Genomic DNA, 15,527 nt, shown 5'->3' with positions numbered 1-15,527 from the left:
GCCATTAAACAAAACGAAGAAGAAGAAGAAGAAGAAGAAGAAGAAGAAGAAGAAGAAGAAGAAGAAGAAGAAGAAGAAGAAGAAGAAGAAGAAGAAGAAGAAGAAGAAGAAGAAGAAGAAGAAGAAGAAGAAACCAGTGGAGGGCAGTAATGAGCTTTGTGGCGTCTACACTGCTGGAAATAAAAATAAATAAAAAGAAGAAGAAAAAGAATTGAAAAGCTCATATGTTATATATATATATACGGCTCAAACCACACAGTTTTAATTTGTGGGGAAAATCAGAACAAACGATAAAGGTCCGGGACATTAAAGGTAAACAACACGTCTTTTGGTTTTTAACGTATCATGATTCATACAGGGGAAAAATAATAAGCCTGTTAGCCGTCATGCTAATAGTGTAAACACAGTCGAAATGATATCTAGCTAAGAAACGATCAGGAATGTACCACGTTTTAGCTCCGATATCGTTATAAAAAACCATGTTTTAGAGCAGTAACACCACATTTAGGCTTAGTTAGTGACCAGTAGTACATTTATAATGGCTGGTCGCATTGAACACTAGTAAAACCTCACAGATACATAAACTACAATGCGTCAGTCTATTGGGAATAAACGGAAAAACTGCGTTTATTTTGTGTCTGTTTTGGCCAAAGAGTACACAAAATGAGTTTACCTCATCATAGAAACGCTTTGTGCGTGTTGTGTAAAGCCTAAAATTGTGCATTTGGACTGTTTTAGAGGTTTTATCTCCCCTGGTGATTTGGCTATAGGTGTTTGATTGTGTTTAGCTGGATTTTAAAAATGTTTTTTGGCCATTTGATGAACTGGCTGCACACTGTTACCTACCCAGGGATGAAATTAGCTTGTACTTTACTAATCTGTAAAGTTGTACACCTTCATGAGAATATTATGTATGAAACTTAAAATAAAAAAACTTGACTGTAGTGCATTTTATCTGAGATAAATGCCTAGAACAACAAATAAATGCAGAAAGTTAGTACTTTATTTTTAGATGTTATTGAAAAAACACAAGCTAATCAACATGCACAGGTTTTAGCACTTCTTTGTGCAGTTATAATGTCTCCTGCAGTGGAAAAGACTTTCCTGGTTAAATGAAGGTAAAAAAAAATAATTCGAAAATCGTGCGACGTAATATTGCAATATATTGCTGAATCAATTTTTTTCCAACACCCCTAATGGGGAGCGGGCCAAAATCAATCGAGTTGGCCCACAGGCCCCAAATTGGACGGCCCTCTACTAACTAATTACAATGTTTTATTTTCAACTTCATTCTTGCACCAACTTATAGACTGGCAGAGAAAAGCCAGCAATGTTTAAAAACATTTGAGTCATTTCATAAATAAGCATATTTAATCAAAGCCGAACAAGCTGCATCATTGTCGTTGTCGTCGTCATCGTCATCATCATCATCGCAAAAACCTCATTATTCTTCATCTCTGCTTCCTTTGTCCTAGAAAGTCTAAAGCAGATGTTGATTTGTGCATTCTTGTACTTTTAATGGCTTTGAATGGATGTCATTTTTCATCTCGTCTGTCTCACAGTGATGTCATAGATAAAGGGTGTCCTGTCCTCGCTCCGTTTCCACCATCAGGGAAGACACCAGCCGTCTTCTCAGACATGGCGACTGAACTTCATGAGACCATATTCATGGCCAAGCAGGAGCGACACAGGAACCTGTTTCTAAACTATAAAAACCTCAACAAGTTTCCAGTCGAGCTGCTGAAAGATGAAGGCCTGCAATTTCTGGAGCGACTCTACATGAAGAGGAACTTGCTTACAACACTGGTACACACACATTTCAGACACCAACCATGGAATTTTAGCTGTTTGACCTTCCAGAGCACATGAGTCAAACTTAAGGCACGGGGGCCAAATCCGGGCCCTTTAGAGCATCCATTTGGCCCACAGGAGAAAGTGAAAATGACAGAAAAAACATGAATTATTGTGTCAGTTACCAAATAATCCAGTTGTAAATGAACCAATTCAGCAATTTAATGAAACTTCACTATATTTTTAAGGGCTTGCATGTTGCAAATTGTGGAAAGAACTTTAAATTTTTTCACAAATCTTTCAATTTCTCACAAATAAGGGCACAAAATTCCTTTAAATTACGCAAACATTGGTGACAAAATCAAAAAAAAATTAAGTGAATTGAACTGATATTGAAATGATGTTAAAATTGTTGTCAGTGGCCCACTTGAGATCAAACTGGTCTGTATTTGGCCCCTGAACTAAAATGAGTTTGACACCCCTGTGTTTGTGTTAGCTTCCTTAAACAAACTGCCTGTTATTGTAGATGATTTTCCTTCTGTTTTCAGCCTGACAATCTTGCACAAAAGCTCCCAAACCTGATAGAACTGTAAGTAAAGAGTAAAGATACATTTCCAGACCCAGTAAATTAAATTATACCACATTGAAGCATCAAAGTTTATTGGGATTTTTTTTGAGAAATTACCCATGTCCCTTTTTTTGGTATAATTTCAGATATTTGCACTCGAACAACATCGTCATTATTCCTGAAGGTAGGTGTTTGGTTTTTCCTCTGTTATTTGTAAGGGTGTAAGAAAAAATTGATTTGGCGATATATTGTGATATTTCACCACGCAATTATTGTATCCATTCAAAAAATGTTATGTTAGTCATGTTTTTTTAATGAAAAAAACATTTAATTCTGCTAAGATACGCATAGCACGTAAACGCCCAGTCACTAGGTGTCAGTGAACCACATCAGACATTGTTAAACTAACTCACTCCTCAATGCATTTTAGTTGCACTTTATTTTCATAAAACATACTGGACACTTTTTTAGATGTATGTGGTTCCTTTTTTTTTTTTTTTTTTAAGAATTCAAGAACTTAACAGAATGAAGAAGCAAAAGTTGAACTTTTATGAAAAATTTAATTTGACAGTTTGATAAACATTCCACTTGTTTTGCTATTGGTTCTTAATTTACAGTTATTTTCCCTTTAGTTGTTCTTGCAAGTTTAAAAAAAGTGAAATAAATTGTATTTCATAGCATTCTGTACTTGTAAAGGTGACATTTGTAATTATTGATATCACGATATATCACAATGTATATTGTTTTTTGTTTGCATCTATCAGGGTTGGGGTCATTTACATTTTTCAGATACAATTGTTTTTTCATTTACCCATATTCAATTACAACTCAATTACAATTGTTTTTTTATCCTCAGAAAGTCAATTACAATTACGATCTAAATTACTAAAGTTAAATTACAATTTTTCACAAATACTGAGCTTGAAATAAACAACCTAATAAAAGTTAACCTTCCTCTTGTGTTAGCTTTCTGTTAGCATCTCTTGTGATAACGAGTCTTTAATCAGCTGTAAAATACACTAAAAACTAATATCTATCATCTAATTTATTTCCTATGTATTGGTTACCTTGTTAGGCTTCATAATCAATGTAAAATTAATGAAAATATAGGTTTTATTATTTTTGGTGTGGGCGTCTGAGCCTTTTTGTGTCAGTATTCCCCCAAGATTTCAATTTTTCTAAATGGTAAAATGTGGGAAAGCTTGATATGAAACACGTTTTAATAATCGTTAACTACGTATGTGTAGAACTGTACATAGAACTCTAACATGGTTCCACAGTTTTGTGTTAAATTATAATTAACAATTTTTATATAATTTTCATGGCGATTGCAATTACTAAGTCAATTATCTGAACTCAGTTACAATTTAATTACGATTACAACAGCAACAGATCTTTTTTATTACAATGATAACTACGCCATGAATGTAATTACATATCAATTACGCGATTACAATTACAATTGACCCCAACCCTCGTATCGGTATATCGTATCATAACATGGAAATTGTATCGTTAGATTCATGGCAATGCTGTGAGCTGGAGGTCACCCGTGTGTGTGTGTGTGTGTGTGTGTGTGTGTGTGTGTGTGTGTGTGTGTGTGTGTGTGTGTGTGTGTGTGTGTGTGTGTGTGTGTGTGTGTGTGTGTGTGTGTGTGTGTGTGTGTGTGTGTGTGTGTGTGTGTGTGTGTGTGTGTGTGTGTGTGTGTGTGTGTGTGTGTGTGTGTGTGCGCGTGTGCGTGTGCGTGTGATTCCCAGCTATTGGAAACCTGGCCAGACTCCAGTCATTGGACTTGTGCAACAATGCTCTCCAGCTGCTCTGCCCGGAGATCGGACGCCTGAGGTCTCTGCGTCACCTCAGGCTGTCCAATAACCAGCTGAAATGCCTTCCACCAGGTGAAAGTCTACTGCTCTTCACCTGTTTTTTCATTTTATCCAGCAGGTTATACTTTTGATCCTTTTTTCTCTGTTGCCTTGTGTGTCTTTTTTTTATAATAGCAGGACAATAGGGATCATTTTTTGTTCTGCATCTGTCACTAAAACATGCAGCTAACATTACAGGGAGCAAGGTTTTCATTTTAAAGATCATGCTCACTGATGCTCTGATGCATTTCCTCTTCATCCTAGTCCTCATCTATCCTGCACTGCTTTAAGACTATTGCTGCCATTTTTATTTAAGGCAAGGCAAGGCAAATTTATTTGTATAGCGCATTTCATACTCAAGGCAACTCAATGTGCTTTACATGATAAAACATTCAATTGTTTAAAATCAATAAGAACATTTAAAATCATCAGTAAAATCAATTAAAATCATCAGTAAAATCAATTAAAATCATCAGTAAAATCAATTCAAATCATCAACAAACACATGACATCAACAACATGACCAAAAATCTCTCTCTCAATCATATGCAGTAGAGAAAAAAAGTGCCTTTAACTTTGATTTAAAAATGTTCACATTAGATACTGACTTCAGCTCTGCTGGTAGTTTGTTCCACCTCTTTGCAGCATAACAACTAAAAGCAGCATCACCATGTTTACTGTGAGCTCTGGGCTCCACTATCTGACCTGTGTCCATAGATCTGAGAGACCTGCTGGGTTCATACCTGACTAACATGTCACTGATGTATTCTGGACCAAACCCATTCACAGATTTATACACTAGCAGCAGAACTTTAAAGTTTATTCTGAGGCTGACTGGGAGCCAGTGTAAAGACTTTAAAAATTTAAGGTGGGCGACCAATTACTAATTGTTCCTTAATATTTCAAATGGCACACTGAATTTTTAGTTTGATCAGTTGAATCCTTTTTGAGATATGGACCAATTAGTGAGGTGCGTATGTGTCGATTTTTGTGCGTCCTTGATGTAAAAACGTATCTATGCATCCGTCGATGGATGCAGAGATAACATGTGGAAGAACAGAATAATCTGGTGGTGATTGGCGTAAAATTCAGGGTTTTAATGGGTGTGGCTTCAGTCAGGCCACAGGTTTCCGGTGTGTAGCTCCGCCTACAGCTTTTGGCCACTCCCACATATCAAAACACAGAGACAGAAAATGTCATTTCAGCAAATGGCCCGCATACTTGTGTAAAAATTCTGAATTGTTTTACCAATTTTTCTGTGATTATTCAATAGGCACACTGTAGATTTTTAGTGAGGTCGGATTCATCCTTTTTGAGATATTAGTGAGGTGCGTATGTGTCAGTTTTTGTGCGTCCTTATTTTTCTTCCATTTTTAGTTTCCAGTATCTCAGGAACTACATCACATAGGAAACTGAAATATGGGATAGTAATACAGCTCCACCTACTTTCTTAGAATGTACAAAAAGATCTGCTATATACCACATGCCTCAGCTCCCTGTAATTAGATCAGCTATGTGTACATAGACTGTTCACATCACTAATGATTAGTCACATTTACAGTATGCACTGGTTCTTAGGTGACAGTCTCTTGAAATCCAAAACTAGTTTCATTGGCCAATAACTGCATGTGGGAATGTAAGAAAAATTCTCACCTCTGTTTTAATTTATAGTATAAAGATTACTCTGTCTTGGGATATGTAACAATTTTTTTTATGTGAGATTTTTCATTTTTATTTTGAACCAAAACTTTGGGTTATTTCACTACTCGCCGATACTGAAAATCCTTCACATGAGGCCGTTGTAGCTTTGCTCTGTGTCTGATAATCATTTATTGTTTATTAGTTTTTTCCCTGAAGTTTTTTCCCCCACAACATGCTTCTTTATAGAAATCTAAGATGAGTTTACCTTTAACTTTTTCAGAAAGGTAACACAATAATTAACTTTACATCTTTACATACTGTTTATATATAAATTCCCAACATAAAGTGTAAACATGTTTCGTACAAACACAAATGAAATGTAGAAACTGCGTTTACACATTGGAAAAGGCTACACTGGCTGCTGACTCAGCTATTCTTCATGGGTTGATATTTAATGGTATATATTTCCGTGACCTTTTGCATAGCGGAAAATATTAAGTTGTTGACAAAAAACTGGCCCGTGGAACAAGGTTTTTGAGGGCATTCTTGACTAAATCGAGGGTCAAATTAGGGCTAGGCAATATATCGAGAATCAAAATATATCGAGTTTTCTCTTTGGCAAGATAGAAGATTACAATATTGCCTTTATCAATATATACATGTATATATTTTATACAGCTTATTTTGTATCAAAATACATGTTTTAGGAGTCGCTGCATTCACTACTTCTCACAACAGCAACGGTTTGATGGAGTTTGATGGATTTCTGAGTGAGTCCTAATCCAGACCTTCATCTAAAAAAGCCACACTACAGAACTCACTCACACTTGCTGTCCCTAGAGTAGAAAAAGTCTAAAGTGGCCCATATTGTGCAGCTCTTTGTTGATAAATGTGCCTGTGTGGCCTTTTGTATCAGAAATTTTAATCCTGAATTGTCTTTCTGGTCAGACTTTATTTGAATTAAAATTTTCAAGATTTATATTGTAAATTGCCACTTTGAGAAAAATTACCGGTATGAGTTTTGGACCATATTGCCCAGCCCTAGGTCAAATGGCCCTCACTAATTTCTGACACTGCACTCAGGAGTAGAACCAAGGTCCTTTTTGGTGTGAGGCAGAATTGCTAACCACTTCACCATCATGCTATGCTGCTTCTTGTTTGATTAATATGTAATAAGTAAATAGTATCAGCCAGTAGTTGTAGGCACTCATCTCTTCTGTGTTTGGCAGAGATTGGTGACCTACAAGACCTGGAGATCTTGGACTTATCCATGAACCAGCTGATGTTCCTCCCAGAACGTCTGCACCGCTGCCTCTCCCTACAGAACTTGACCGTGGACCACAATCTGCTGAGTCACGTTCCCCGACACGTGTGCTGGCTCCACCGCCTCAACCAGCTCTCCATGGCAGCTAACCGGCTCACCTTCTTACCGCTGGGTCCGTGCATTCCTGTGAGCTTGCACTGGAGGCATTCCAGTTAGCATGTGCTGGTTTTTGTTGTGTTATTTCAGATCTGGGCAGATCGCGGGAGCTGCAGTTTGTGTTTGTGGACAACAATGCCGAGCTGAAAGGCCTCCCCTCATACATGTACAACAAAGTGATCGGCTGCAGCGGGTAAATCATCTTAACAGACTTTTTTTGGGTACGAGTTGGTTGGCAGGTCATTAAAGTGCTTTGGACAGATTTTTTAGTGGGTGTGTGATTGGGCTGATGAGAGAATTAAAGCCCACTGTGTGCGGACGGGCATCCATGGTTCAATACTGACTTGTAAACTGTGGTTTTTACAGTTTGGCATATACGCTCCTTGCATTGTATGTCTCTCTAAATATACTTGTTTCAAGAAACACGAACAATAACAAAAGCAGTTGGTATTCGTCAAGAATTTTCTGTGATTGGAGATGTGGATTTCTTTTAAATACGCTGGATCCATGTTTCAAAATAAATGGCCAGTTAAAGTTTACTAAAGTACAGCTTTATAATATTATAAGTAGTGAATTTTTGTTTCTTATTTATTCTATTTTTGAATGAGGCTGCCAGGGTTAAGCACTTATCCTTTGAAAGTGTTATTTTATCTTCTATGTATTTTATAAAGTTGTATTTATTTTATATCAACCAACATCAACATGCTGCCCATGGCTACCAGGAAGCCCACATGGATCATGTGAGGGGCCCTCAAGCCCACACATATAAAGACTGATGACAGGTTTAGTTAGAGCCTTGGTAGAGTTAAATAAAGCTGAAATTCATAAGTTTTGTATTAAATTACCCATTTTTAGAAAAGTGACGTTTTTAAGTGTCACAGATTTGGTATATGGGTTGTGAATGTGAACGGTTCAAAAAACAAAAAAAAGGATCTTCGAAAGCATATTACATAATGGTTACATTTTATAAGTACAAATATGTTACATGTTTTCAGATTATTTAAAGTTATTAGTGGCTACTGAAATCGGAACATACTTTTTTGTGAGATGTAATGAAAATGAAACAGATGCATAAATAAAGGGAAATAAATTATTGCATGTTGAAACTTAAAGTGCTTTTTAAACTGGTAGCCCTTCGCACTTTGAAGTAGCTCGCCGTTTCAGAAAGGTTGGTGACCCCTGCAATACACCATACATAGGAATGTGCATGAATTTTGTTTTGCTGCAAAGTAAAATAAATCGGTTTAAAAAGAAAAAAAAGAAATTAGCTCTCTTTTCTGCTTTTCTTAAAAATGTACTTAAAACACTGGAAACACTTTAACAGCCTGGGCCATCAGAACTGAACCGTGACCAAAAAACTGAGGTACATATTGAACCATGGGCTGACTGTATTGTTGCATCCCTATTGTCGACACAGATGTGGCGTGTCTTCTCATGTGGCCGAGGGTTCCATTAGTGCGGTGCTGGGGGAGGCGCTGAGCGAGGTGTTGGTGGGGCTTCCTCCTGAGGTGAAGGTTGTCGGTTCAGAGGCGGACAACGTGGTTCCCCTGGAGGAGCTGGCATTGAGGACTCTGCACCGCCTGTACCACCACCACCCATCAGGTGGAGACACAGCCCTCAGTTTATAAAGAGCTGAAGTGGATTGAGCGATTGAGTAGTAACTGTTACTGCTTCTCTGTGTGTAGACCTGACTGCGCTGCCTCCCATCACGCTCCCAAAGAGCCTGATGGACCTGCTGCTCTTCCCACTCGGTCACTGTCATCGTTGCAGCCAAGCCATGTTCACCATCATCTACCCCAAACTCTTCCCTCTGCGTGACACCGCCCTTGCAGGAGTGCATCGCAGGTCAGAACTAATCACTTTGCATTAGCACACGGGTTGGGGTCAGTTATAATTGTAACCACGTAATTGATCATTAAATACAATTATGACGGAAATGTGAATTAAATTGTAATTGAAAAACATGTTGCTGCTGTAATTATTATCAAATTGTAATTGAGTTCAGATAATTGACTTTGTAATTGTAATTGGCATGGAAATTTAATGGAGACTGTCAATTACAATTCAATTAAACGTGAACCAGGGGCTTACACATACATAGTTAACAATTGTTAAAAATGTTTCAGATCAACTTTTCCCACTACCTCAGTTATCTTCAGGATCATTTTACCATTTAAAAACAAATTCAGGCATATTCTGACAGAAAAAAGGCTCACACGCCCACACCCAAAATATTAATACCAATATTTTCATTGATTAGGAAGCCTAACAAAGTAACCAAGAGATGGAAAAACAAGTTAGATGATTTTTAATATGTTTTGTGTATATTAGAGCGGATTTAAGACATGGGTCAAAACTGACCCATTATTACAAGAGATGCTAACAGAAAGCTAACACATTTTATGGGGTCATTTATTTCATGCTTAGTAATTGTGATTAATGTTAATAGAACTTAAGTAATTCCGAACGTAATTGTAATTGATTTTCAGGGGAAAATTTAGATTTTTATTTTAATTATAAAAAATGCTGGTTACCGTAATTGTAGTTGAGTTGTAATTGAACATGGATAATTGAAGAAGTAATTGTAATTTTAAAAAATGGGCCTGTATATGTTGTGGGATTTGATAGAGACAAAATAAGGATTTTCTGGTTAGAAACACTCAGGGTTTTTAGTTAAAGTAGCAGTAGAGGCAGAAACACACAAACAGGGCCTGCTGCTCCATGGATGATCGGGGTTTAACCATCAACCTGTTGCTCCTGGTCTCTCACAGGTTAAACTGTGCAACGTTGCTGATAACGGCAACCAAAACATATTGAAGTCACTACATGCAAAGACCGCCCTGTTCTCATGTCAAGTTCACAGCTAGAAATATGGAAAATTACAATATCGCCTATATCGATATAAAAGGTTTTACACTTTTATGTCCATCTTAACTTTATATTTTGCATTTTAAGGTTGATTTTCGCGCGTTGCCGGCCTGCTTTTAGGAGTATGACCATTTACGGGTGGTCTCTAAAACTGTAAAGCTGTAATATTAACTGTAAAGCTTTAATATAAACTTGAATGTTTTATTCTACTCTTAAAGGGATCCTCCACTGTTTTAATAACTTAAAAATAGGACTATTTTACTGTTTTAGAGCCTGTGTTCGTCCATCTTAAAATCTCATAATTGATGATGTCACACGGCCCCACTGCCTGTAAACATCCCATAGTTTCCTGTTGGAGTGAAGCATTCAGCCTGCTTTTAGTCATTTACCAGCTTTTTCAGTCACAATGCCAACTTGTGCTGCTTTTGTTTGCTCTAAATCAGGGGTGTCAAACCCATTTTAGTTCAGGGGTCAAATACGTAGTAGTTTGATCTCAAGTGGGCCACAAATTTTAAAATTGAGTCAGAAAACAAGTAATTTCAACATTATTGTACCCTAGTTTGCACTTCTACGTATACATAAAATACAAAATATGTAAGAAACCAACAATATCCAAGCAAAATGTGACAGATATCAGTCCCAACAGGATCTTCACTTTAAATTAAATATTATGTAATAATTTGAGGAAAATTAAAGGATTTTGTAAGAATTTTGAGTTTTTTCAACAGTTGAACTCTGAGGATCGGCCTTATTTTTGTGTCTGAGCCCCAGTTAAAATATCTCTATTTTCTCCCTCATATTAATGACAGAATAACATTTGTTTGTGTGAAAAGTCTGATTTTATTTGCTTTTTACATTTCTAAATTCAGAAATTATCAGCGCACATTAGTCGTCACCATCATCATCAATGTGTCACTACTCTGTAGTGGATCAAACTGTGGCTTTACGTTGTACACAGTGTTAAAATAGTTGTACATCGGTCTGAGCAGAAGTCTGGACAGAGGTCTGTCAGACTTTTATTGTAACGAGCTGCAGCAGCTGACGTTCGCACCTCGGATGCACACAGATGATCAGCTCTGCGACGCTGCTGATGTTGGGTTTATTCAATATCCCATCCATTCCTCTCGCTTTATGTCTGGATGGTGACGGACAAGATGAGCTTTAATGTTTATTGTGTTTTTTTTCCACCCTTAGTAATCACAGACTTTTGAAGACACACAAACCCAGAGAATAGAAGTCCTTTTGGGTGGAAGTCCTTCAACAGTCAACTCTTCTCCTCTGCTTCAGTAAACAAGAGATTTACATTGATTTCTTCAACTTGTCCTGGTTTTTTAGAGCAACCGAAAGCAGCACAAGTTGATATGTTGACTGAAAAAGCTGCTAAATAATCTAAAAAGAAGACTGAATGCTTCATTTCAATAGAGAACAATGGGATGTTTACAGACAAATGAGGCCTTGTGACATCATCAATCATGTGATTTCAAGATGGCCGAACACAGGTTTTAAAATGGTAAAGTAGTCCCATTTTTAAAAGTTAATAAAACAAATATGGTGCAAAATAATGTGTTTTGGTTGGCATAGATTTTCTAATACTATAAGTACATTTTAAAGGTTTTAGGCCATATTTGTAAAAACAGTGAAGGATCCCTTAAGTATTTTTCAGTCCAACATTTTCTACAGCCTGAGCACAGACAGCTGGATTTGCTGCTTTTAAGCGGGCTGACAACTACTACTCTTTTAATTGAACAGCTCCGGGGACAGATGACAAGAGGAGTATAATTTCAATCAGATTTATTCTTGTTACAGCCACAAGTTTAGCAGACTAAGCCCACAAGCCGGTGGCTAGAGGAAGACGTCGGTGTGTCTTCATGTCTGTGTGTCTCTGCCTCTCTCTGTGTATCTTCATAACTTAGCCCCCACCTTCGTGTCTGGTACGATTGTCATCAATCCATATATCACAGGGCAGTCTAGCTCTGCTTAGCTCCTCCTTCACCTTGGGGTGATGAAAACAGTTCTCAGTTATGTGAGTGTTCAAACCGTACCTGGGCTTACCAGACAAACTTTGAAAAATACTGAAATAAACATTTTACAACAGAATAAAATCACTGATGCTGATAGGTTTTTGCTAAACACACAATGATGGTCACATGATGTTTTTTTAATTCTGAATTAAATTATTCTGCTTTGTTTTCACACACAAATAGTGATTCCGAATTGAGGTTTATAGGGATGTAACGATTCACTCAACTCCCGATACGATTCGATTCACTATACTGGGTTCACGATACAATTCTCTCATGATTTATTTTACAAAATGGGACTGTAGACAAATTATGACTGAAAAATATTTCATTTTTTTGGAGGGAAATACTGTACTGTTTTCCTTTTATTTTTCATTGTCAAAAGAATCCCTTGATAAACTATTCAAAACAATGCAATTTAACTAAAAATAAATCGTGAAATAAATAAAGGAATAATACGAATGAAGAAGTCTATTAATTTAAATTCTGGTTCTATAGTAAACAATGAAAACCTGCATAATAGTTCTTTTTCTTTTTAAAAGTGCAACTGAAAATGTATTTCGTGTCTTAACAATTGGACTTAAAAAAAAAAAAAAAACAGTCTGCACTGTATTTAGGTCAGATATTTGTTTGGACCAGCAGAGGGTGCTGGTAATCCATTGGTCGGTTGGCATGCAGATATCCTTGCAGTGAAGAAGAGATTCTATGAGCTAGCAGAAAGAGCTAATAGAAAAACGTGACTTTTCCAGATATTCACGTAATATTACAGATATTCTTTCGGTGCTAAAGGGGTAAGGAATCATTTATGAACATGTTTAAGAGTAGAAGGCAGCCAGAAAGAAAGTAATAGCAGATTCCACCCACCGCCTCAGCATTTGGACAAGAGAAGGATAAATATATATATATATATGCTGTTTAATAAAGTACTGCGATTCAATTTTCAGAGAATCGATGTGAACCGTGATACCTATGAATCGATTTTTAACTGCCTTACGATTAATCGTTACATCCCTAGAGATTTACATGGAAAACAGCTTTATTTAAATCCACTTTAGGTCTGTGGGTTTAGAAGGGTTCTGATTGGACAGGGGGAGAACAACACGTATTCACGTCTATCAGAAAAAATACACAACAAACCTTTTCTTGTCGGCTCCAACATAGAAAACCACATAATAACAACTGTTTTCACTTTTATTTTGATTTTAGTTCTGAAGCCGCAGCTTGGCAATGACCCACGGTCTAACTTTCGTCCGCTGAGCAGGAGAAGAAGATAAAGTAGAGGAGAAGGGAAGCAGATGAACGTACTTTGGTCACTCAAAGCCAGCAGTTAGTGCAACAGTTGCTCTACCTCCACCATACAGGTGGAGGTAGAGCGAAATCAGCTGTAAAATACACTAAAAACAAATATCTATCATCTGATTTCTTTCCTATTTATTTGTTATTGTGTTAGGTTTCCTAATCAATGAAAATATAGGTGTTATTATTTTTTTAATGGTAAAAAGTGTGAAAGCTTGTTTTTGCAACATATCTTAATAATCGTTTACTACATGTGTAGAACTGTAACATGGTTCAACAGATTTATAATTGCCAATTTTGTAGAATTTTCAAGGCAATTACAATGACAAAGTCAATTATCTTAACTAAAGTACAATTTAATTATGATTACTACAGCAACAGATTTTTTAAATTACAATTATAGTATGCCATAATTGTAATTAATTATGGGGTTGGGGGGAGGGTTAACGCCAATAATCCATACATTAGGATCAAAGTAAGGCTGCCCTGCACTTAAGGGTAGATTCTATTAAAAGTGCGTTCCTCTGCTCTTTCCTCCAGGACGACCGTCAGCTTTGTGGCCTATTGCTGCTCCAGTCATTGCCTCAGGACCTTTGACCTCCAGGGCTGACAACACCCACCACCCCCCCTCCTCTCTGCGCCTCTACCTCCGCTCTCAACATGTTCATTGGTTCCCTGACATTGTGTTGCCAATCAGTTACTGTAAGTGTGATAGGTCTGTGTGCCTCTGCTAAAACAATTGTTGAAAACACACACATGACGCTCCCAACTGTGGTCGTCACAATAACGAGTCATTTATAAACACAGACTGGACATTAACACAAATCACAAGTTTCAACATTCAAGGACTCTCAGATTTGAGAAAAAATATATCAATGGCCATGTTTACATGGGAGCTTAAATTCCTCTTTAAAGCAGAATGAAGTTAATTCCTCTTTAAACTGACTTATTTCCTAATGCTAATTTAATTTCAAATTAAACTTCAATCCGAATGAAGTGGCTGGTTTGTTACGATTTTAATTCCGATTTAGATAATTCCTCTTTCTTGAAAACACTTAACTTGCTTACTTGCGTGATTTACTGCAATGACTATATAATCCAAGATGGCCGTCCGGACTAGAGCTGAGACTGTTTATTTATAGGCAGTAGCTGTTAATATGTAACACGTATCCATATACCGGCATTCTATCTGTACGCAACCCTCATTGGCCAGTTTAGGTCATGTGATAGGTGCACCACTTGACCTAAACTGGCCAAGGAGACGCTACGCACTTGTACTTCCGTTTGTATTAATATGTCAACTACGTTACAGACTAACTAACCCTAACCGCACGGAATGGTCACGTGACTTCTGGTAACGTCATCTTTCGTACGGTTAGAATGCCGGTGTATGGGTACGAATTACGTACTAGGAGACACTTCCTTATTTTATAAGAGCCTTAGAATACATGGATATAATAAAAAGATTTGATGGATGATGGCATAAACATGCAGACTTTCACACGGACACACACTGAGTTATTAAACACACGCAGAGCTACTATCTTAACCAGGGAGCAACTATTTATTCCTGGTGATTGTTTTCCGGAGTTTTACTGGGATTTTTACCGGTGATTAGTTCCTATCTCCCTTCCGCTCTGCGATCCAAACTGAAACCGTGTGTTATTGTCGAGCTGCTGCTACAACACTACAATCAAAATTGGAGCCGACAATAAAAGGTTTGTTGTGTGTTTTTCCTGATAGACGTGATACGTCACGTTCGCCCCCTGTCCAATCAGAGCCTTCCCAACCTCCAGACCTGACGCAGAATTAAATACAGCCGAATAAACTGGTTTTCCATGTAAACCTCAATTCGGGAATTACTATTTCCATGTAAAGATGAAGCAGAACACTGAAATTCTGAATGATTTCATTCGGAATAACTAATTCCAAATTAAAAAGCATCATGTGACCGTGGCCACTGTAGCCTTTTACAGCTGATGCATCCCAGTGATCTTTTAACATTTGTTTGGTGAGTTTTACTGACTGCTGAAAGTTATCAAAGGGTTGTAATAATAACC

At 37.2% G+C, this 15,527-nt stretch overlaps 2 protein-coding genes across 4 annotated transcripts in view; both read left to right on the top strand.

The window, feature by feature from the left end:
- The window catches only part of LOC114458385 (synaptosomal-associated protein 25-A-like), a 160,665-nt gene that overhangs the window by 68,711 nt on the left and 76,427 nt on the right, over window positions 1–15,527 (top strand). The window lies entirely within an intron of this gene.
- LOC114458367 (leucine-rich repeat-containing protein 28-like) lies at window positions 162–15,141 on the top strand. 2 transcript variants are annotated; one of them, XM_028440756.1, is made up of 10 exons: window positions 162–312; window positions 1,563–1,806; window positions 2,340–2,380; window positions 2,506–2,543; window positions 4,117–4,254; window positions 7,092–7,298; window positions 7,373–7,475; window positions 8,700–8,884; window positions 8,968–9,127; window positions 14,008–15,141. In XM_028440756.1, exons 2-10 carry the CDS (start codon window positions 1,639–1,641, stop codon window positions 14,075–14,077), a joined length of 1,110 nt encoding a protein of 369 aa, XP_028296557.1. In that variant the 5' UTR covers window positions 162–312; window positions 1,563–1,638; the 3' UTR covers window positions 14,078–15,141. The 2 variants fall into 2 exon arrangements, with proteins under 2 accessions (XP_028296557.1, XP_028296558.1); XM_028440757.1 differs by lacking the exon at window positions 14,008–15,141 and adding an exon at window positions 13,378–13,647.

The sequence above is a fragment of the Gouania willdenowi genome, chromosome 3 (genome assembly GCF_900634775.1).
Source record: "Gouania willdenowi chromosome 3, fGouWil2.1, whole genome shotgun sequence".
NCBI lineage: Eukaryota > Metazoa > Chordata > Actinopteri > Blenniiformes > Gobiesocidae > Gouania > Gouania willdenowi.
Note: the sequence above shows the minus strand (reverse complement) of the source record. Positions and strands in the feature narration are given on the sequence as shown.

Bases quoted from the DNA above. Each gene is read 5' to 3' on its own strand.
- LOC114458367 (XM_028440756.1), top strand. From the start codon at position 1,639: ATGGCGACTGAACTTCATGAGACCATATTCATGGCCAAGCAGGAGCGA. The intron at 2,381-2,505 runs GTAAGTAAAGAG...GTATAATTTCAG, and splicing joins CTCCCAAACCTGATAGAACT to ATATTTGCACTCGAACAACA. The intron at 7,476-8,699 runs GTAAATCATCTT...TTGTCGACACAG, and splicing joins AAAGTGATCGGCTGCAGCGG to ATGTGGCGTGTCTTCTCATG.